We start from the raw sequence: 23,530 nt of genomic DNA on the forward strand, positions 1-23,530 counted from the left end.
GTCCCCCCCTCCGTCACCTCTCCCCGCCATGGGCCGCCTCTCGCGCTGCCTGGAGCTCGGGCACCTGCGGCACTGCCCTCTCTTCGAGAGTGACTTCGAGCAGGTGCAGGGACTGCCTCAGTGTCCCCTTGTGTCTCCCTCCCTGTCCCCCACCCCCCCGGTGTCCCTGTGCCCCCCCCAGTGTCCCTGTCCCCTCCCCGTCCCCCATGTCCCCTTCTGCCCCCCATATCCCTGTCCCCCTCACGCTGTGTCCCCCATATACCCCCATGTCCCCCCCCGCCCCCCATGTCCCTGTCCCCCAATGTCCCCTCTATCCCCCCCAGTGTCCCTGTCCCTTCCCTGGCCCACATGTACCCCCATGTCCCTGTCCCCCAGTGTCCCCCACATGTCACCTGTGTCCCTGTCCCCTCCCTGTGCCCTCTATCCCCCCCGTGTCCCCCCCATGTCCCTGTCCCCCCCATATACCCCCCCTGTCCCTGTCCCCCAGTGTCCCCCATATCCCCCCCAGTGTCCCCCCCATGTCCCTGTCCCCTCCCTGTCTCCCCATATACCCCCCGTCCCTGTCCCCCAGTGTCCCCTATATCCCCCTCCCTGTCCCCCCATGTCCCCCATATACCCCCATGTCCCTGTCCCCCCTCACTCCGTGTCCCCCCGTGTCCCCCCGTGTCCCCATTCCCCCTCACTCTGTGTCCCCCCGTGTCCCCCCCATGTCCCTGTCCCCCCTCACTCCGTTTCCCCCCGTGTCCCCCCGTGTCCCCATTCCCCCTCACTCCGTGTCCCCCCCGTGTCCCCCCGTGTCCCTGTCCCCCCTCACTCCGTGTCCCCCCATGTCCCCGTCCCCCCTCACTCCGTGTCCCCCCCGTATCCCCGCTGTGTCCCCATCCCCCCTCACTCCGTGTCCCCCTCGTGTCCCCCCCATGTCCCCCCTGTGTCCCTGTCCCCACTCACTCCCTGTGCCCCCCATGTCCCCCCCATGTCCCCATCCCCCCTCACTCTGTGTCCCCCCTGTATCCCCTCCGTGTCCCTGTCCCCCCTCACTATGTGTCCCCCCATGTCCCCCTAGTGTCCCCCTCGCGTCCCCCTCGCTCCATGTCCCCCCCGGTGTCCCCCCCGTGTCCGTGTCCCCCCTCACGCCGTGTCCCCCCCATGTCCCTGTCCCCCCTCACTCCATGTCCCCCCCGGTGTCCCCCCCCCGTGTCCGTGTCCCCCCTCACGCCGTGTCCCCGCAGGTGACGTGGAGCGGGGAGCCCGCGGGCCGTGTCACGGTGGGGGTGGTGGCCTCCAGCCCCCTCCTGCCACTTCCGGACGTGCTGGTTCTGGCGCTGCCGCTGGCGCCCCCCGAGCCCGAGGAGCTGCGGCTCTTGGCGTGAGTCCCCCCGAGTTCCCGTGGACCCCCCCAGGACCCCCTCCATCTCCTCAGAGCTGAGTGGGAAGGGTTTGGGCCTGGATCCGTGGGGTGAGGCCACCACCATGGAGCCAACGGTGGAAAGCACCAATGGATGGCATCCAACGAGGATGGGAACCAACAGGGGTGGGATGCGACGAGGGATGAGATCCACCAGGATATGGAAGCCACCAAGGGATGAGATCCACCAGGGGTGAGATCCAACGAGGGATGGAATCCACCAAGGGATGAGATCCACCAGGGGATGGGATCCTCCATGGGATGGAAGCCACCAAGGGATGGGATCCACCAAGGGATGGGATCCACCAGGATATGGAACCCACCAAGGGATGAGAACCACCAGGGGATGGGATCCTCCATGGGATGGAAGCCACCAAGGGATGGGATCCACCAAGGATGGGATCCACCAGGATATGGAACCCATCAAGGGATGAGAACCACCAGGGGATGGGATCCTCCATGGGATGGAAGCCACCAAAGATAGGAGCCACCAAGGGATGGAAACCACCAAGGGATGGGATCCACCAAGGGATGGGGTCCAAGAAAGATAGGAGCCACCAAGGGATGGGATCCACCAAACGATGAAAACCACCAAAGGGATGGGATCCACCAAGGATAGGAGCCACCAAGGGATGGGATCCACCAAAGGGATGGGATCCAACAGGGATAGGAGCCACCAAGGGATGAGAACCACCAGGGGATGGGATCCAACAAGAGACAGGAGCCACCAGGGGATGGGATCCTCCATGGGATGGAAGCCACCAAGAGTTAAGAACCACCAAGGATGGGATCTACCAAGGGATGGGATCCACCAAGGATGGGATCTGCCATGGGATAGGGTCCAAGAAAGATAGGAGCCACCAAGGGATGAGAACCACCAGGGGATGGAACCCACCAAGGGATGGGATCCAACAAGCGATGGAAACCACCAAAGGGATGGGATCCACGAAGGATAGGAACCACCAAAGGGATGGGATCCACCAAGAATAGGAGCCACCAAGGGATGGGATCCACCAAGGGATGGGATCCACCAAGGATGGAATCCACCAAGCAATGGAAACCACCAAAGGGATGGGAAACCACCAAAGGGATGGGATCCACCAAGGATAGGAGCCACCAAGGGATGGGAAACCACCAAAGGGATGGGATCCAGCAAGGATGGGAACCACCAAGGGATGGAAACCACCAACGGGATGGATCCACCAAGGATAGGAGCCACCAAGGGATGAGAACCAACAGGGGATGGGAACCACCAAGGGATGGGATCCCACCAAGCGCCGGCTCTCGCCCTCACCTTCCCGACCCCGAGCGGATGGTTTTGGTGCCCACCGGAGCGTCCGAAGGCCATTGGGGTTGGGATGGACGTCCACCATGGCCGTATCTGACCACAGTTCCTCCATTCTTTCTCCTCTAGGCTGCTGCCCCTGTCCTGCGTCCGTCTGTCCGTCCGCCGCCACCACCGGCACCAGCTGCGGGCGCGCCTGCCCACCGGCCGCACCTTCTACCTGCGGCTGTTGGCGCCGCGCGGCCACCGCCATCGGCTCTTTGGCTCCTGGGTGCGGCTCCTGGGGCTCCTGGGAGCCCAATAAAGAGAGGGATGGACAGACGGACGCGGGAGACGCGCTGTAAACAAACCCCCCGTCCATCCAGATCCAACCAAGAAGGACAGACGGACACAAGGGATCATCCTCTGTGCATCCATAACGCCCGTGGATGGACAGACGGACAGAAGGGACCATCCTCTGTCCATCTAGATCCCACCAGGATGGACAGACGGACACAAGGGACCCTCCTCTGTCCATCCAGATCCCACCAGGACAGACAGACGGACACAAAGGGCCCTTCCAATCTATCCAGAGCCCCCCAGGATGGACAGACGGACACAAGGGACCCTCCCAATCTATCCAAAGCCCCCCAGGATGGACAGACAGACACAAGGGACCCTCCCAATCTATCCAGAGCTCCCCCAGGATGGACAGACGGACACAAGCGACCCTCCTCTGTCCATCCAGATCCCACCAGGACAGACAGACGGACACAAGGGACCCTCCCAATCTATCCAGAGCCCCCCAGGATGGACAGACGGACACAAGGGACCCTCCCAATCTATCCAGAGCCCCCCAGGACAGACAGATGGACACAAGGGACCCTCCTCTGTCCATCCAGAGCCCCCCAGGACAGACAGATGGACACAAGGGACCCTCCTCTGTCCATCCAGAGCCCCCCGGGACAGACAGACGGACACAAGGGACCCTCCCAATCTATCCAGAGCCCCCACGGATGGACAGACGGACACAAGGGACCCCGCTACGTCCATCCAGAGCCCCCCAAGTCCTGGGGGAGGGGTGTCTAGAGGGGTTCTGGGGGTCCCTAAAGAGGTCCTGGGGGTCCCTAAAGAGATCGTGGGGTTCACTCTAAGGAGTCCTGGGGGTACCTAAGGAGGTTTTAGGGGTACTTTGAGGGGTCCTGGGGGTTCTAGAGGGGTCCTGGGGGTCTTAGAGGGGTCCTGGGGGGTCCCTAAGTGGGGTCCTGGGGGTCCCTAAGTGGGTCCTGGGGGTCTTAGAGGGGTCCTGGGGGGTCCCTAGAAGAGATCTGGGGGGCCCTAAAGGGGTCCTGTGAGTCTTAGAGGGGTCCTGGGGGTCTTAGAGGGGTCCTGGGGGGCCCTAAAGGGGTCCTTTGGGTCTTCGAGGGGTCCTGGGGGGTCTTAGAGGGGTCCTGGGGGGCCCTAAAGGGGTCCTTTGGGTCTTTGAGGGGTCCTGTGGGTCTTAGAGGGGTCCTGGGGGGCCCTAAAGGGGTCCTGAGGGTCTTAGAGGGGTCCTGTGGGTCTTAGAGGGGTCCTGTGGGTCTTCGAGGGGTCCTGGGGGGCCCTAAAGGGGTCCTGAGGGTCCCTAAAGGGGTCCTGTGGGTCTTCGAGGGGTCCTGGGGGGCCCTAAAGGGGTCCTGTGGGTCTTAGAGGGGTCCTGGGGGGTCCCTGGAGGGGAGTTGGGGTTCCCTAAAAGGGTCCTGGGGGGCTCTAAATGGATCCTATGAGGTCTTAGAGGGGTTCTGGGGGTCCCTAAATGGCTTTTGGGGGTTCTAAATGTTCCCAAAGGGGTCCCTGGGGGGGCGGAATTTGGCTTTTCCCCCTTATTTTGCAGCCCCCCCTCCCCCCCTCAGACACCTGTGGGCACTTGAGGGTTAAATTCATCTAAAAGGCACTTTAATGAGAAAGGGGGGGCGCCCCCCAAGATTGGGGGTGGTTTGAGGGCTCCTACAGGGGATGGGAGTGGTTTTGGGGACCCCCCACTGGTGCTGAAGGCAGTTTGGGGGCTCCTCCAGGGGATGAGAGTGGTTTTGGGGACCCCCCACCAGGGCTGAGGGCAGTTTGGGGGCTCCTCCAGGGGATGGGAGTGGTTTTGGGGACCCCCCACCAGCGCTAAGGGCAGTTTGGGGGCTCCTACAGAGGATGGGAGTGGTTTTGGGGACCCCCCACCGGAGCAGAGAGCAGTTTGGGGGCTCCTCCAGGGGATGGGAGTGGTTTTGGGGACCCCCCACCAGGGCTGAGGGCACTTTGGGGGCTCCTATAGGGAATGGAAGTGGTTTTGGGGACCCCCCACCAGCGCTGAGGGCAGTTTGGGGGCTCCTATAGGGAATGGAAGTGGTTTTGGGGACCCCCCACCAGCGCTGAGGGCAGTTTGGGGGCTCCTATAGGGAATGGAAGTGGTTTTGGGGACCCCCACCAGCGCTGAGGGCACTTTGGGGACTCCTACAGGGGATGGGAGTGATTTTGGGGACCCCCCACCGGCGCTGAGGGCAGTTTGGGGGCTCCTCCAGGGAATGGGGGCGGTTTTGGGGACCCCCCACTGGCGCTGAGGGCAGTTTGGGGGCTCCTCCAGGGCATGGGGGTGGTTTTGGGGACCCTCCACCAGAGCTGAGAGCAGTTTTGGGGCTCCTACAGGGAATGGAAGTGGTTTTGGGGACCCCCCATCAGCGCTGAGGGCAGTTTTGGGGCTCCTCCCGGGGATGGGGGCGGTTTCAAGGCTCCCCCCCCGAACTGGAGGCGGTTTCAAGGCTCCCCCCAGAACAGGAGCTGCTTTTGGGGTCCCCCTCTTTCAGCGTTTCCTTTTCACAGGACTCTTTGGGGGTGGTTTTGGGGTCCCCCCCGGAGCCGGAGGGGATCTCCAGGAGGGTCCAAGTTGGGGTCACGGTGTCCCCATCTTCGTCTTCGTCCTCGTCCTCGTCCTCCTCCTCCTCTCGCAGCATCCGTCGCACCGTGCGGGTCAGTGTCAGAGGGTCACACCTGGGAGGAGGTTCAATTGGGGGCTTTTCCGGAGGCGCCGCCATCCCATAATATCCCCGCAGAGCGCCTTTCAGCGCTCCTCCATCCCATAATACCACACCCCCCCCCTTACAGCCCACCCCAATGTCCCATAATAGCCCATAGAGACCCCTCGGCACAGCCCCTCCATCCCATAATAGCCCATAGAGACCCCTCGGCACAGCCCCTCCATCCCATAATAGCCCATAGAGCCCCCTCGGCACAGCCCCTCCATCCCATAATAGCCCATAGAGCCCCCTCGGCACAGCCCCTCCATCCCATAATAGCCCGTAGGCCCCTCCCCCCTCAGCCCTCCCATCCCATAATACCCCATTGACCTCCTATAGGAGTCTATAGGGCCCTATAGGGGCCCAGAGGGTGTTGTAGAGCCCATAGAGTTCTATAGGAGCCCATAGGGCGCTATAGGAGTCCATAGGGTTCTATAGGAGTCCATAGGGTGCTATAGGGCCTATAGGGTGCTACAGGAGCCCATAGGGTGCTCCAGGAGTCTATAGGGCCCATAGGGTGCTCCAGGAGTCTATAGGGCGCTATAGGGCCCATAGAGTGCTCCAGGAGTCTATAGGGCCCATAGGGTGCTATAAGGCCCATAGGGTGCTCCAGGAGTCTATAGGGTGCTCCAGGAGTCTTTAGGGCGCACAGGGTGCTATAGGAGTCTATAGGGTGCTATAGGGCCCATAGGGCGCTCCAGGAGTCTATAGGGCGCTATAGGGCCCATAGGGTGCTATAGGAGTCCATAGGGTGCTCTAGGGCCCATAGGGTTCTCCAGGAGTTTATAGGGCCCATAAGGTGCTCCAGGAGTCTATAGGGTGTTATAGGGTCCATAGGGTACTATAGGAGTCTATAGGGTGTTATAGGGCCCATAGGGTGCTATAGGAGTCTATAGGGTGCTCCAGGAGTCTATAGGGTGCTATAGGAGTCTATAGGGTGCTATAGGGCCCATAGGGTGCTCCAGGAGTCTATAGAGCCCATAGGGTGCCGTAGGACCCATAGGGTGCTCCAGGAGTCCATAGGGCGCTATAGGAGTCTATAGGGCACTATAGGGCTCATAGGGTGCTCCAGGAGTCTATAGGGTGCTATAGGGCCCATAGGGTGCTCCAGGAGTCCATAGGGTGCTCAGGGTGCTATAGGAGTCTGTAGGGTGCTATAGGGCCCATAGGGTGCTATAGGGCGCTATAGGGCCCATAGGGTGCTTCAGGAGTCTATAGGGTGCTATAGGAGTTTATAGGATGCTATAGGGCCCATAGGTGTTCCAGGAGTCTATAGGGCGCTATAGAGTGCTATAGAGTCCATAGGGCGCTATAGGGCACTATAGGGGCCCATAGGGCGCTATAGAGTCCATAGGGCGCTATAGAGTCCATAGGGCGCTATAGGAGTCCATAGGGCGCTATAGGGCACTATAGGGGCCCATAGGGCGCTATAGAGTCCATAGGGCGCTATAGGGCACTATAGGGGCCCATAGGGCGCTATAGGAGTCCATAGGGCGCTATAGGGGCCCATAGGGTGCTATAGGAGTTTATAGGGCGCTATAGGGCCCATAGGGTGCTCCAGGAGTCTATAAGGCGCTATAGAGGCCATAGGGCGCTATAGGAGTCCATAGGGCGCTATAGGGGCCCATAGGGTGCTATAGAGTCCATAGGGCGCTATAGGAGCCCATAGGGCGCTATAGGGCGCTATAGGGCGGACCTGAGGCGCGCGCGCAGAGCCGCCACGCGCCGCGCGGTGTGGGCGGCGCCGTCCCCGAGGGCGTCGAGCGCTCTCTGCAGCCGCTGCCGCTGCGCCTCCTCCCGCGCCGTCCCCAACGCCACCGCCGCCACGCGCTGCCCCAGAGCCACCGCCGACGCCTCCACCGCCTCCGCCTGCGGAGGGGACACCGTCAGTCACCCCGGGGGGGGGGACACCGGGGGGGACGGGGGACAGAGAGATGGGGACATGGGGACATGGGGATGGGGGACATGGGGACACTGGGATGGGGGACATGGGGACACAGAGATGGGGGACACAGGGATGGGGACATGGGGACGGGGATGGGGGACATGGGGACACTGGGATGGGGGACACGGGGATAGGGGGACATGGGGACGCGGTAATGGGGACAAGGACACTGGGATGGGGGACATGAGGATGGGGGACATGGGGACACGGGGATGGGATGGGGGACACAGGGATGGGGACACAGAGATGGGGGACACAGGGATGGGGGACATGGGGACGGGGAACATGGGGACATGAGGATGGGGGACACAGGGATGGGGACAGGGGGACATGGGGATGGGGACACGGGGACATGGGGACATGGGGATAGGAGATATGGGGACATGAGGATGGGGGACATGGGGACACTGGGATTGGGGACACGGGGATGGGGGACATGGGGACACAAGGATGGGGACACAGACACTGGGATGGGGGACGTGGGGACACTGGGATTGGGGACACAGGGATGGGGGACATGGGGACACAGTGATAGGGGACACAGGGATGGGGACATGGGGACGGGGATGGGGGACGTGGGGACACAGGGATGGGGGACATGGTGGGGGACACTGGGATGGGGACATAGGGGCATGAGGATGGGGACATGGGGATGGGGACACGGGGATATGGGGATGGAAGACATGGGGACACGAGGATGGGGACATGGGGATGGGGACATGGGGACACGAGAATAGGGGGACATGGATAGGGGACGCAGGGACACAGGGATGGGGGACACTGGGATAGGGGACATGGGGACATGGGGATGGGGGACATGGGGAAATGGGGACACAAGGATGGGGACACAGGAATGGGGACACGGACACTGGGATGGGGGACATGGGGACAGGGGACATGAGGATGGGGACAAGGAGATGGGGGACATGGGGATTGGGGACAGGGGACATGGGGACACAGGGATGGGGACACAGACACTGGGATGGGGGACATGGGGATGGGGACATGGGGACGGGGATGGGGGACGTGGGGACACAGGGATGGGGGACATGGGGATGGGGACATGGGGACATGAGGATGGGGACACAGAGATGGGGGATACAGGGATGGGGACATGGACACTGGGATTGGGGACGTGGGGACACGGGGATGGGGGACATGGGGGTGGGGACATGAGGATGGGGGACATGGGGACACAATGGGGACACAGGGATGGGGACACAGACACTGGGATGGGAACTTTTGGATGGGGACACGGGGGCAGGGATGGGGGACGTGGGGACACGGACACTGGGATGGGGACATAGGGATGGGGACATGGACACTGGGATGGGGGACATGGGGACGAGGGACATGGGGACACGGGGATGGGGGACACAAGGATGGGGACACGGACACAGGGATGGGGGACATGGGGACGAGGGACATGGGGACATGGGGATGGAGGACACGGATGGGGGACATGGGGACATGGGGATGGGGGACACAGGGACACAAGAATGGGGACACAGGGATAGGGGACATGGGGATAGGGGACATGGGGACACAGGGATGGGGACATGGAAACAGGGATGGGGACACAAGGATGGGGACATGGGGACACGGGGATGGGGGACATGGTAGGGGACATGGGGATGGGACATGGGGACATGAGGATGGGGACACTGGGTTGGGGACATGGAAACTGGGATGGGGGACATGGGGATGGGGACACGGATACTGGGATGGGGGACATGGGGACATGGGGATGGGTGACACCAGGATGGGTGACACCACGATGGGGGACATAGGGATGGGGGACGTGGGACGTGGGACACTGTGAGTGACACGGGGACAGCGGACATGAGGACATGGGGAACAGTGGGAAGGGGGCCATGGGGGGGACATTGGGTCCCCGGTTGGGGCCATGGGGGGGACATTGGGGACCCATTTGGGGAAATTGGGGACCCCCCGGGTTGTCCCCCACCTGCCGGCGGTGGCGCTCCCCCCGCAGGCGCTGCTCCTCGGCCTCGGCCGCCATCAGCCGCAGGCGCCGCCCCGTCACCCGCGCCGCCCGCGCCAGCGCCACCCGCGCCCTGCGGGGACCCGGGACACCCCATAGCACCCAGGGGTGCCCCACGTCACCCCATAGCACCCCCAAACCCATCCCAGGGCCACCCATGGTCACCCTGAGGTCTCCTGGTTGGGTTCTATGGGGTTTGTCATCACCCCATAGCACCCATGGGTGCCCCATGTCACCCCACAGCACCCATAGGTGCCCCATGTCACCCCCTATAGCACCCATGGGTGCCCCATGTCACCCCACAGCACCCATAGGTGCCCCATGTCACCCCCTATAGCACCCATAGGTGCCCCAGGTCACCCCTAAACCCATCCCAGTGCCACCCATGGTCACCCCGAGGTCTCCTGATTGGGTTCTATGGGGTTTGTCATCACCCCATAGCACCCATAGGTGCCCCAGGTCACCCCCCCCCATGGCACCCAGGGGTGCCCCACAGCACCCAGGGGTGCCCCACGTCACCCCACAGCACCCCCAAACCCATCCCAGGGCCACCCGTGGTCACCCTGAGGTCTCCTGGTTGGGTTCTATGGGGTTTGTCATCACCCCATAGCACCCATGGGTGCCCCACAGCACCCATAGATTCCCCATAGCACCCAGGGGTGCCCCATGTCACCCCCTATACCACCCATGGGTGCCCCATGTCACCCCCAAACCCATCCCAGTGCCACCCATGGTCACCCCGAGGTCACCTGGTTGGGCTCTATGGGGTCTGTCATCACCCCACAGCACCCATAGGTGCCCCACGTCACCCCCTATAGCACCCAGGGGTGCCCCATGTCACCCCACAGCACCCATAGGTGCCCCATGTCACCCCCAAACCCATCCCAGTGCCACCCATGGTCACCCCGAGGTCACCTGGTTGGGTTCTATGGGGTTTGTCATCACCTCATAGCACCCATGGGTGTACCACAGCACCCATAGGAGCCCCACGTCACCCCCTATAGCACCCAGGGGTGCCCCATGTCACCCCCAAACCCATCCCAGTGCCACCCATGGTCACCCCGAGATCACCTGGTTGGGTTCTATGGGGTTTGTCATCATCCCACAGCACCCATGGGTGCATCACAGCGCCCACAGGTGCCCCACGTCACCCCCCATAGCACCCAGGGTTGTCCCTTGTCACCCATGGGTGCCCCACGTCACCCCATAGCACCCCTATGTCACCCCTAAACCCATCCCAGTGCCACCCATGGTCACCCTGAGGTCACCTGGTTGGGTTCTATGGGGTTTGTCATCATCCCACAGCACCTATGGGTGCCCCATGTCACCCCTATAGCACCCAGGGGTGCCCCACGTCACCCCATAGCACCCCCATGTCACCCCCAAACCCATCCCAGTGCCACCCATGGTCACCCCGAGGTCTCCTGGTTGGGTTCTATGGGGTTTGTCATCACCCCACAGCACCCATGGGTGCCCCATGTCACCCCCCGCAGCACCCAGGGGTGTCCCTTGTCACCCATGGGTGCCCCATGCCACCCCATAGCACCCCCATGTCACCCCCAAACCCATCCCAGTGCCACCCATGGTCACCCCGCGGTCACCTGGTTGGGCTCTATCGGGTCTCTCATCACCCCGCAGCACCCATAGGTGCCCCACGTCACCCCCAAACCCCCCTGGAGCCCCCCCAAACCACCCCCAGGCCCCCCAAACCCCCTCAGAGCCCCCAAAGCCTCCCCTAGAGCCCCCCAACCCCCCCTGGAGCCCCCCAAACTCCCCCCAGGGCCCCCCAAACCCCCCCTAGAGCCCCTCAAACCCCCCCTAGAGCCCCCCAAAATCCCCCTTAGAGTCCCCCAAACCCCCCCAGGGCTCCCCAAACCCCCCTGGAGCCCCCCCAAACGCCCCAGGGCCCCCAAACTCCCCCTTGGAGCCCCCAAACCCTCCCCTAGAGCCCCCCAAATCCCCCCTAGAGCCCCCCACCCCCCCCTGGAGCCCCCCAAACTCCCCCCAGGGCCCCCCAAACCCCCCCTAGAGCCCCCCAGGGCCCCCCAAAATCCCCCCTAGAGCCCCCCAAAACCCTCTGGAGTCCCCCAAACCCCCCCTAGAGCCCCCCAAAACCCCCCCAGAGCCCCCCAAAATTCCACCTAGGGCCCCCCAACCCCCCCCAGGGCCCCCCAAAACCCCCCTTAGAGCCCCCCAAACCCCCCTGGAGCCCCCCAAACCTCCCCTGGAGCCCCTCAACCCCCCCCTGAGTCCCCCAGGGCCCCCCAAAACCCCCCTGGAGCCCCCCAAAACCCCCCTTAGAGCCCCCCAAAATCCCCCTTAGAGCCCCCCAGGGCTTCCCAAACCCCCCTTAGAGCCCCCCAAAACCCCCCCAGGGCCCCCCCTCACCCAGCCTCGCGGTGCAGGAGCTCCTGGAGGTGGAGGCAGCGGGCGCGGAGCGCGGCCTCGGCGGGGCCCGTGGGCACCCATGGGTGCTGCAGCCGCCCCCGCAGCACCCGCTGCTCCTCCTGCAAGCGGGCCTGAGCCCTGGCCGCATCCTGCGCCCGCGTCCCCGCCGCCGCCAGCGCCCGCCGCAGCTCCTCAGCCTGCGGGCAACGGGGCAGAGTCGGGGCGCTGCACCCATAGAGCCACCTATAGAGCCACCTATAGCACCTATAGCACCCAGCGTCACCCATAGAGCCGCTGTAGCACCCACAGCATCTGTATCATCACCCACAGAGCCACTATAGCACCCACAGAGTCACCCATAGAGCCACTGTAGCACCCACAGCACCTGCAGAGTCACCCATAGAGCCACTATAGCACCCACAGCATTCACTACATCTGCAGCGTCACCCATAGAGCCACTATAGCACCCACAGAGTCACCCATAGAGCCACTGTAGCACCCACAGCACCCACAGCACCCATAGTGTCACCCATAGAGCCACTATAGCACCCACAGCGTCACCCATAGATCCACCTATAGAACCCACAGCGTCACCCATAGAGCCACTATAGTGCCCACAGCACCCACAGCATCACCCATAGAGTCACTATAGCACCCAAAGCATCTGTATCATCACCCATAGAGCCACTATAGCACCCACAGCACCTGCAGTGTTACCCATAGAACCACCTATGGCACCCACAGCACCCACAGCGTCACCCATAGAGCCACTATAGCACCCACAGCGTCACCTATAGAGCCACTATAGCACCCACAGCACCCACAGTGTCACCCATAGAACCACTTATAGCACCCACAGCACCCACAGAGTCACCCATAGAGCAACTATAGCACCCACAGCATCACCCATAGAGCCATTGTAGCACCCACAGCGTCACCCGCTGAACCACCTATAGCACCCACAGTCACCCATAGAGCCACTATAGCACCCAAAGCATCTGTATCATCACCCATAGAGCCACTATAGCACCCACAGCACCCACAGCGTCTCCCATAGAGCCACTATAGCACCCAAAGCATCTGTATCATCACCCATAGAGCCACTATAGCACCCACAGCACCCACAGCGTCACCCATAGAGCCACTATAGCACCCACAGCACCCACAGCGTCACCCATAGAGCCACTATAGCACCCACAGAGTCACCCATAGAACCACCTATAGCACCCACAGCATCACCCATAGAGCCACTATAGCACCCATAGCATCTGTATCATCACCCATAGAGCCACTATAGCACCCACAGCATCACCCATAGAGCCACTATAGCACCCACAGCATCTACAGCGTCACCTACAGAGCCACTATAGCGCCCACAGCACCACCCATAGAGCCACTGTAGCACCCACAGCACGCACAGAGTCACCCATAGAACCACCTATAGCACCCACAGTCACCCATAGAGCCGCTGTAGCACCCACAGCACCCACAGCGTCACCCATAGAGCCACTATAGCACCCACAGCACCCACAGAGTCACCCATAGAGCCACTATAGCACCCACAGCGTCACCTATAGAGCCACTATAGCACCCACAGCACCCACAGTGTCACCCATAGAACCACTTATAGCACCCACAGCACTCACAGAGTCACCCATAGAGACACTATAGCACCCACAGCACCCACAGTGTCACCCACAGAGCCACTATAGTGCCCACAGCACCACCCATAGAGCCACTATAGCACCCACAGCGTCACCCATAGAGCCACTATAGTGCCCACAGCACCCACAGTGTCACCCATAGAGTCACTATAGCACCCAAAGCATCTGTATCATCACCCATAGAGCCACTATAGCACCCACAGCGTCACCTATAGAGCCATTATAGCACCCACAGCATTCACTGCATCCGCAGCGTCACCCATAGAGCCACTATAGCACCCAGAGCATCACCCATAGAGCCACTATAGCACCCACAGCGCCACCCATCGAGCCACCTATAGCACCCACAGCACCCTCGGTGGCTCTGTCCTCGCCCGTGGGTGCCCCCTATGGCCCCCATAGGTGCCGACCTGGCTGAGGCGCTGCTGCAGGCGCTGCTGCAGCTCTCGGTTGTGCTCCCGCAGCTCCACCAACGCCGCCCGCAGCCCCGCGGGGTCCGGGAGGGCTCGGCACCTATAGGGGATGAGCCATAGGGGCTATAGGGGACCCACCCTGGGGGCTATAGGGGATACGCTATGGGGGTGATAGGGGATACACTATGGGGGCTATAGGGGACCCACCCTGGGGGCTGTAGGGGATACATTATGGGGGCTATAGGGGACCCACCCTGGGGGCTATAGGGGATACACTATGGGGGCTATAGGGGATACGCTATGGGGGTGATAGGGGATGGGGTATGGGGGCTATAGGGGATGGGGTATGGGGGCTATAAGGGAATAGGCTGTGGGGGCTATAGGGGATGGGGTATGGGGGCTATAGGGGCTATAGGGGATGGGGTATGGGGGCTATAGGGGACGGGGTATGGGGGCTATAGGGGATGGGGTGTGGGGGCTATAGGGGATGGGGTATGGGGGCTATAGGGGCTATAGGGGATGGGGTATGGGGGCTATAAGGGATGGGATATGGGGGCTATAGGGGATGGGGTGTGGGGGCTATAGGGGACGGGGTGTGGGGGCTATAGGGAATAGGCTATAGGGATTATAGGGGATGGGGTATGGGGGCTATAAGGGACGAGGTGTGGGGGCTATAGGGGATGGGGTATGGGGGCTATAGGGGATGGGGTATGGGGGCTATAGGGGCTATAGGGGATGGGGTATGGGGGCTATAGGGGACGGGGTATGGGGGCTATAGGGGACGGGGTGTGGGGGCTATAGGGGATGGGGTATGGGGGCTATAGGGGATGGATTGTGGGGCTATAGGGGACGGGGTATGGGGGCTATAGGGGACGGGGTGTGGGGGCTATAGGGGACGGGGTGTGGGGGCTATAGGGGATGGGGTATGGGGGCTATAGGGGACGGGGTGTGGGGGCTATAGGGGACGGGGTGTGGGGGCTATAGGGGATGGGGTGTGGGGGCTATAGGGGACGGGGTGTGGGGGCTATAGGGGACCCACCCTGGGGGCTGTAGAGGATACGCTATGGGGGCTATAGGGGATGGGGTATGGGGGCTATAGGGAATAGGTTGTGGGGGCTATAGGGGATGGGGCATGGGGGCTATAGGGGACGGGGTATGGGGGCTATAAGGGATGGGGTATGGGGGCTATAGGGGATGGGGTGTGGGGGCTATGGGGGATGGGGTGTGGGGGCTATGGGGGATGGGGTGTGGGGGCTATAGGGGATGGGGTATGGGGGCTATAGGGGATGGGGCGTGGGGGCTATAGGGGATGGGATATGGGGGCTATAGGGGACGGGGTATGGGGGCTATAGGGGACGGGGTGTGGGGGCTATAGGGGATGGGGTATGGGGGCTATAGGGGACGGGGTGTGGGGGCTATAGGGGATGGGGTATGGGGGCTATAGGGGACGGGGTGTGTGGGCTGTAAGGGATGGGGTGTGGGGGCTATAGGGGACGAGGTATGGGGGCTATAGGGGATGGGGTGTGGGGGCTATAGGGGATGGGGTGTGGGGGCTATAGGGGATGGGGTGTGGGGGCTATAGGGGATGGGGTATGGGGGCTATAGGGGATGGGGTGTGGGGGCTATAGGGGATGGGGTATGGGGGCTATAGGGGATGGGGCGTGGGGGCTATAGGGGATGGGGTGTGGGGGCTATAGGGGATGGGGCATGGGGGCTATAGGGGATGGGGTGTGGGGGCTGTAAGGGATGGGGTGTGGGGGCTATAGGGGACGGGGTATGGGGGCTATAGGGGATGGGGTGTGGGGGCTATAGGGGATGGGGTATGGGGGCTATAGGGGATGGGGCGTGGGGGCTATAGGGGATGGGGTGTGGGGGCTATAGGGGATGGGGCATGGGGGCTATAGGGGATGGGGTGTGGGGGCTATAGGGGATGGGGCATGGGGGCTATAGGGGATAGGGTATGGGGGCTATAGGGGATGGGATATGGGGGCTATAGGGGATGGGGTATGGGGGCTATAGGGGACGGGGTGTGGGGGCTATAGGGGATGGGGTATGGGGGCTATAGGGGACGGGGTGTGTGGGCTGTAAGGGATGGGGTGTGGGGGCTATAGGGGACGAGGTATGGGGGCTATAGGGGATGGGGTGTGGGGGCTATAGGGGACGGGGTGTGGGGGCTGTAAGGGATGGGGTGTGGGGGCTATAGGGGACAGGGTATGGGGGCTATAGGGGATGGGGCGTGGGGGCTATAGGGGATGGGGTATGGGGCTATAGGGGATGGGGTATGGGGGCTATAGGGAATAGGCTATAGGGATTATAGGGGATGGGGTATGGGGGCTATAGGGGATGGGGCGTGGGGCTGTAGGGGATGGGGTATGGAGGCTATAGGGGACGGGGTATGGAGGCTATAGGGGAGGGGGTGTGGGGGCTATGGGGGATGGGGTGTGGGGGCTATGGGGGATGGGGTATGGGGGCTATAAGGGACGGGGTATGGAGGCTATAGGGGAGGGGGTGTGGGGGCTATGGGGGATGGGGTGTGGGGGCTATAGGGGATGGGGTATGGGGGCTATAGGGGATGGGGTGTGGGGCTATAGGGGATGGGGTGTGGGGGCTATAGGGGATGGGGTGTGGGGGCTATAGGGGATAGGGTATGGGGGCTATAGGGGATGGGGTATGGGGGCTATAGGGGATGGGGTGTGGGGGCTATAGGGGACGGGGTGTGGGGGCTATAGGGGACGGGGTGTGGGGGCTATAGGGGATGGGGTATGGGGGCTATAGGGAATGGGGTGTGGGGGCTATAAGGGATGGGATATGGGGGCTATAGGGGATGGGTTGTGGGGGCTATAGGGGTTGGGGTGTGGGGGCTATAGGGGATGGGGCATGGGGGCTATAGGGGATGGGGTGTGGGGGCTATAGGGGACGGGGTATGGGGGCTATAGGGGATGGGGCGTGGGGGCTATAAGGGATGGGGTATGGGGGCTATAGGGGATGGGGTGTGGGGGCTATAGGGGATGGGGTATGGGGGCTATAGGGGACGGGGTGTGGGGGCTATAGGGGACGGGGTATGGGGGCTATAGGGGATGGATTGTGGGGCTATAGGGGACGGGGTGTGGGGGCTATAGGGGATGGGGTATGGGGGCTATAGGGGACGGGGTATGGGGGCTATAGGGGATGGGGTATGGGGGCTATAGGGGATGGGGCGTGGGGGCTATAAGGGATGGGGTATGGGGGCTATAGGGGATGGGGTATGGAGGCTATAGGGGATGGGGTGTGGGGGCTATAGGGGATGGGCTGTGGGGGCTATAGGGGATGGGGTATTGGGGCTATAGGGGATGGGGTGTGGGGGCTATAGGGGATGGGGTATTGGGGCTATAGGGGATGGGGTATGGGGGCTATAGGGGATGGGGTATGGGGGCTATAGGGGATGGGGTGTGGGGGCTATAGGGGATAGGGTATGGGGGCTATAGGGGATGGGGTGTGGGGGCTATAGGGGATGGGGTATTGGGGCTATAGGGGATGGGGTGTGGGGGCTATAGGGGATGGGGTGTGGGGGCTATAGGGGATGGGGTGTGGGGGCTATAGGGGATGGGATATGGGGGCTATAGTGGACGGGGTATGGGGGTTATAGGGGACGGGGTATGGGGGCTATAGGGGATAGGGTGTGGGGGCTATAGGGGATGGGGTATGGGGCTATAGGGGATGGGGCGTGGGGGCTATAGGGGATGGGGCGTGGGGGCTATAGGGGATGGGGCGTGGGGGCTATAGGGGACAGAGGATGGGGTCCCCTATGGCTCACGGCGGGTGGGGGTCACGGCACACGCGAGCAGCGAACTCATCGCGCTCCTCCTCCGCTCGACGCCTCGAGCGCTGCGCGGCAGCCACGGCCTATGGGGGACACGGGGAAGCCACGCCCACTCACCTAACCACGCCCCCTGCACCGTAACCACGCCCCCGTATCATAGTCCCGCCCACTCGCCCGCCCACTCCTCCATAGCCGTAGCAATAACCACATAGCCCCGCCCCCCGGCTCCGCCAGCCACGCCCACCTGCCGCAGCTGCTGAAGCTCCGCCTCTTTGGCGCGACGCCGCGTCTCCGCCTCCTGTGCCCGAAGCTCCGCCCCCGTCCGGGCGGTGCGCGCGGCCTCGAGCTCCGCCCACAGCTGCTGCCCCGCCTCCTGCGGCACCGCAGCACCCATAGAGACCCCCCCTGCACCCATAGGGACCCCCCAGCACCCATAGACCCCCCGGCACCCATAGAGACCCCTCAGCACCCATAGAGCCCCTCTGCACCCATAGAGACCCCAGCACCCATAGAGACCCCCAGCACCCATAGAGACCCCCCTGCACCCATAGAGACCCCCCTGCACCCATAGGGACCCCCCTGCACCCATAGGGACCCCCCGGCACCCATAGACCCCCCAGCACCCATAGGGACCCCCCTGCACCCATAGAGCCCCTCTGCACCCATAGAGACCCCCGCAGCACCCATAGACCCCCCAGCACCCATAGAGAGCCCCCAGCACCCATAGAGCCCCCCTGCACCCATAGACCCCCCCAGCACCCATAGGGACCCCCCAGCACCCATAGAGACCCCCAGCACCCATAGAGCCCCCCAGCACCCATAGGGACCCCCCAGCACCCATAGAAACCCCTCTGCACCCATAGAGACCCCAGCACCCATAGGGACCCCCCAGCACCCATAGAAACCCCCAGCACCCATAGAGACCCCCCTGCACCCATAGAGGCCCCCAGCACCCATAGAGACCCCTCAGCACCCATAGGGACCCCCCAGCACCCATAGAGCCTCCCCAGCACCCATAGAGACCCCCCAGCACCCATAGAGCCCCCCAGCACCCATAGGGACCCCCCAGCACCCATAGAGACCCCCAGCACCCATAGAGCCCCTCTGCACCCATAGGGACCCCCCGGCACCCACAGAGGCCCCCCTGCACCCATAAACCCCCCCAGCACCCATAGAGCCCCCCGGCACCCATAGAGACCCCCTGGCACCCATAGAGCCCCCCAGCACCCATAGGGACCCCCCAGCACCCATAGAGCCCACAGAACCACCCACAGCACCCATAGAAGCACCTATAGCACCCACAGAACCTCCCATAGACCCCCTCCCCTGTCTTAGCCCCGCCCACTCCCTTCAGCCCCGCCCATCCCTTTTAGCCCCCCCTACCTGCTGCAGGCGCAGGCGCTCCAGGGCTCGGTCACGTGCCCGACAGGCCCCGCCCACCCGGGCCTCGGCTCCGCCCACCGCTATCTCCAGTGCCCGCAGAGCCCCTCCCGCCGCCAGGCTCCGCCCACGCTCCAGGGCCAGGCTCCGCCCCAGCGCTGCCACCTGGAGGGGGGGGCGCAGAGCAGGCCCCGCCCACTGAGTGATTGACAGCCACAGGCCACGCCCACTGGGACACTGACAGCCACAGGCTCCGCCCACTGGGACCAATGAGACCAACAGGCTCCGCCCACTGGAAATCAGTGATACCCACAAGCCCCGCCCACTGGGAATCATTTATATCCATAGGCTCCGCCCACTGGGAACCATTGATACCCACAAGCCCCGCCCACTGGGAATCATTGCTATCCATAGGCTCCACCCACTGGCATCATTGATACCCACAAGCCCCACCCACTGGGAATCCTTAATAACCACAGGCTCCGCCCACTCTCAGTAGTGAGCTCGCAAGTCCCGCCCACTTCTGTGATTGGCAGCCTCATGCCCCGCCCACTTGGACTCATTGAAAGTCCCAGACTCCGCCCACTGGGATGAATGAGAGTCTCAAGCCACGCCCACCCAGGCTCATAGAAAGCCCAAGCCACGCCCACTGGGAATGATTGACACCCCAGACCACGCCCCACTGAGATGATTGACAGCCCCTCAGGCCACGCCCACCTGGTTATTGAGGTCCCGAAGCTCCTCCTCCAACTCCCGCCGGTACCGATCCTGGGGGGGGGGGGCAGTGGGATTGGGGGGACACTCTTTGGGGGGGGTCAATGGGATTGGGGGGGCACTTTGGGGGGGGGTCAGTGGGATTGGGGAGACACTCTTTGGGGGGCAGTGGGATTGGGGGGGCACTTTTTGGGGGGTCAGTGGATTCGGGGGGGGCACTTTTTGGGGGGTCAGTGGATTTGGGGGGGCACTCTTTGGGGGGTCAGTGGGATTGGGGGGGCACTCTTTGGGGGGGCAGTGGGATTGGGGGGGTCACTTTGGGGGGGTCAGTGGGATTGGGGGGGCACTCTTTGGGGGGGCAGTGGGATTGGGGGGGTCACTTTGGGGGGGGCAGTGGGATTGGGGGCACTCTTTGGGGGGCAGTGGGATGGGGGGACACTCTTTGGGGGGACAGTGGAGTGGGGGGGCACTCTTTGGGGGGGTCAGTGGGATTGGGGGGCACTCTTTGGGGGGGCAGTGGGATTGTGGGGGGCACTCTTTTGGGGGGGTCAGTGGGATTGTGGGGGCACTCTTTGGGGGGGCAGTGGGATTGGGGGGGCACTCTTGGGGGGGGCAGTGGGATTGGGGGGCACTCTTTGGGGGGGCAGTGGGATTGGGGGGGCACTCTTGGGGGGGGCAGTGGGATTGGGGGGGCACTTTGGGGGGGGCAGTGGGATTGGGGGGGCTCTTTGGGGGGACAGTGGGATTGTGGGGGGCACTCTTTTGGGGGGGTCCCAGTTCAGCCCAGTTCAGCCCAGTTTGGGCCCCTCTGGGGCCTCTCTGGGCTCCATTCCCCCCCCCCCCCCCCCGTGACCTCATTCCAGGCCTGGAACTGGCGGGGGGCCAAAAAAAGGGGGGGCCACAAAAAAGGGGGGTCCCCCCCAGGCTTAAGCCCCCCCCCAATAAGTGGGGGACCCCCCAAAGTCCTGAGTCCCCCCCCTCAAACTCCTGAGCCCCCCCAAATCCTGGGTCCCCCCCCAAACTCCTGAGTCTCCCCCAAATCCTGGGGTCCCCCCCTGAATACCTGAACCCCCCCCCCAAATCCTTGCGACCCCCCAACTCACCCCTTTGGGGGTGTCCCCCCCCCCCCCCAAACTCACCTGTGTCACCCGGGGGGGGTCCCATTGTCCCCCACTGTCGTCGTCCCCCATAGCGCGACCTGAGGGGGGGCAGAGGCTTTTGGGGGGACCCTGAGAGAACTCGGGGGGCTCTTGGATCCCTTTGGAATTGGGGGGGCTCCTGGGATTTGGGGGGGGCTCCTGAACCCCTGGATCCCTTTGGAATTTGGGGGTGCTCCTGGACCCCTTTGGAAGTGGGGGGGGCTCCTGGGATTTGGGGGGGCTCCTGAACCCCTGGATCCCTTTAGGAACTTGGGGGGGCTCCTGGGTCTATTGAGATTTGGGGGGGCTCCTGGAGCCCTTTAGGAACTGGGGGGGGCCCTTGAGTGCCTCTGGATTCTGGGGGGGCTCTTGGATCCCTTTGGAACTGGGGGGGCTCTTGGGTCTCTTGGGATTTGGGGGGGCTCTTGGATCCCTTTGGAAGTGGGGGGGCTCTGGGGTCTCTTGGGATTTGGGGGGGCTCCTGGATCCCTTTGGAAGTGGGGGGGCTCCTGGGTCTATTGAGATTTGGGGGGGCTCTTGGATCCCTTTAGAAGTGGGGGGGCTCCTGGATCCCTTTAGGAACTGGGGGGGCTCCTGGGATTTGGGGGGGGCTCCTGGATCCCTTTGGAAGTGGGGGGGCTCTTGGGTCTCTTGGGATTTGGGGGGTCTCCGGGTTCCCTTTGGAATTGGGGGGGTCTCCGGGTTCCCTTTGGAATTGGGGGTTTCTGGGGTCCCTTTGGAACTGGGGGGGTCTCTGGGTTCCCATTGGAGTTGGGGGTTCTCTGGGGTCCCCTTGGAATTGGGGGGTCTCTGGGGTCCCTTTGGAATTGGGGGGGTTTCTGGGGTCCCCTTGGAATTAGGGGGTTTCTGGGGTCCCTTTGGAGTCTCAGGGGGGTCTCCTGGATCCCTTTGGAATTGGGGGTTCTCCGGGTTCCCTTTGGAACTGGGGGGGGTCTCCTGGATCCCTTTGGATTGGGGGGTTTCTGGGGTCCCTTTGGAGTCTCGGGGGGCTCCTGGATCCCTTTGGAAGTGGGGGGGCTACTGGGATTTGGGGGGGCTCCTGAACCCCTGGATCCCTTTAGGAACTTGGGGGTGTCTCCTGGATCCCCTTGGAATTGGGGGGTCTCTGGGATCCCTATGGAATTAGGGGGTTTCTGGGGTCCCTTTGGAGTCTCAGGGGGGTCTCCTGGATCCCTTTGGAACTGGGGGGGTCTCTGGGGTCCCTTTGGAGTCTCGGGGGGCTCCTGGATCCCTTTGGAATTAGGGGGGTGTCTCCTGGATCCCTTTGGGAATTGGGGTGTCTCCGGGTTCCCTTTGGAATTGGGGGTCTCTGGGATCCCTATGGAATTGGGGGTTCTCCTGGGTCCCTATGGAATTGGGGGGGTCTCTGGGTTCCCTTTGGAATTAGGGGTTCTCTGGGGTCCCTTTGGAACTGGGGGGGCTCTTGGGTCCCTTGGGAATTGGGGGGTCTCTGGGGTCCCTTTGGATTGGGGGTTTCAGGGGTCCCTTTGGAATTCGGGGGGTGTCTCCCGGATCCCTTTGGATTGGGAGCAGAAGTGGGGGTTCAGAGGGTCCCCCCCGGAAGCCGTTGGTGTCCCTCACCGTTCCGTGTGTCCGTGCGTCCGTGCGTCCGCGCGGGGCCGTGGGAACGGCGAAGGGCGCGGGAGGACTTCGGCATCGCCTTCCCCGCAGGGCTCCAGCGCCGCCCACCCCCCCGGCGCCCGCGCGTCCGAGAGGATCAGTTCTGCTCCATCAACCCCAACCCTACGGAGAAACCATCGGAGACCTTCGGGAACGCCACGGCGGAAAATCCGTGTGACCTCCGGATCCGTGGATCCATGGGTTGAGGGTCTCCAGAAGGATCTGCACATGGATCCATGGGCTGAGGGTCTCCAGAAGGATCTGCACATGGATCCATGGGTTGAGGTTCTCCAGGAGGATCTGCACATGGATCCATGGGCTGAGGGTCTCCAGGAGGATCTGGAGATGGATCCATGGGTTGAGGGTCTCCGGAAGGATCTGCACATGGATCCATGGGCTGAGGGTCTCCAGAAGGATCTGCACATGGATCCATGGGTTGAGGGTCTACAGGAGGATCTGGAGATGGATCCATGGGTTGAGGGTCTCCGGAAGGATCTGAACATGGATCCATGGGCTGAGGGTCTCCAGAAGGATCTGCACATGGATCCATGGGCTGAGGGTCTCCAGAAGGATCTGCACATGGATCCATGGGTTGAGGGTCTCCAGAAGGATCTGCACATGGATCCATGGGCTGAGGGTCTACGGAAGGATCTGCACATGGATCCATGGGTTGAGGGTCTCCAGAAGGATCTGCACATGGATCCATGGGCTGAGGGTCTCCAGGAGGATCTGCAC

At 62.9% G+C, this 23,530-nt stretch overlaps 2 protein-coding genes across 2 annotated transcripts; one reads left to right on the forward strand and one right to left on the reverse strand.

Annotated features, from left to right (window-relative positions):
* The first annotated feature begins 4 nt into the window (after positions 1-4).
* On the forward strand, positions 5-2,994 carry LOC128849758 (Golgi-associated RAB2 interactor protein 5A-like). The gene is made up of 3 exons (XM_054052301.1): positions 5-103; positions 1,230-1,366; positions 2,820-2,994. The coding sequence occupies exons 1-3, from the start codon at positions 29-31 to the stop codon at positions 2,992-2,994; spliced, it is 387 nt and encodes a 128-aa protein (XP_053908276.1). The 5' UTR covers positions 5-28.
* Positions 2,995-5,134: 2,140 nt separating this feature from the next.
* On the reverse strand, positions 5,135-21,209 carry MYH14 (myosin heavy chain 14). The gene is made up of 10 exons (XM_054052321.1): positions 21,155-21,209; positions 20,019-20,069; positions 19,305-19,466; positions 18,166-18,294; positions 17,916-18,004; positions 14,120-14,222; positions 12,046-12,242; positions 9,622-9,730; positions 7,407-7,579; positions 5,135-5,684 (listed from the first exon to the last, which is right to left on the reverse strand). Exons 1-10 carry the CDS (start codon positions 21,203-21,205, stop codon positions 5,420-5,422), a joined length of 1,329 nt encoding a protein of 442 aa, XP_053908296.1. The 5' UTR covers positions 21,206-21,209; the 3' UTR covers positions 5,135-5,419.
* Between the last annotated feature and the right edge of the window lie 2,321 nt (positions 21,210-23,530).

This window comes from Cuculus canorus, chromosome 33 (assembly GCF_017976375.1).
Source record: "Cuculus canorus isolate bCucCan1 chromosome 33, bCucCan1.pri, whole genome shotgun sequence".
Classification (NCBI taxonomy): domain Eukaryota; kingdom Metazoa; phylum Chordata; class Aves; order Cuculiformes; family Cuculidae; genus Cuculus; species Cuculus canorus.

Coding starts and splice junctions, on each gene's coding strand:
- LOC128849758 (XM_054052301.1), top strand. CDS start 29: ATGGGCCGCCTCTCGCGCTGCCTGGAGCTCGGGCACCTGCGGCACTGC. Junction 104..1,229: donor TCGAGAGTGACTTCGAGCAG/GTGCAGGGACTG, acceptor GTGTCCCCGCAG/GTGACGTGGAGCGGGGAGCC. Junction 1,367..2,819: donor GAGGAGCTGCGGCTCTTGGC/GTGAGTCCCCCC, acceptor TTTCTCCTCTAG/GCTGCTGCCCCTGTCCTGCG.
- MYH14 (XM_054052321.1), bottom strand. CDS start 21,205: ATGGGGGACGACGACAGTGGGGGACAATGGGACCCCCCCCGGGTGACA. Junction 12,243..14,119: donor TGCAGCAGCGCCTCAGCCAG/GTCGGCACCTAT, acceptor CGTTGCCCGCAG/GCTGAGGAGCTGCGGCGGGC. Junction 9,731..12,045: donor CTCCTGCACCGCGAGGCTGG/GTGAGGGGGGGC, acceptor GGGTCCCCGCAG/GGCGCGGGTGGCGCTGGCGC.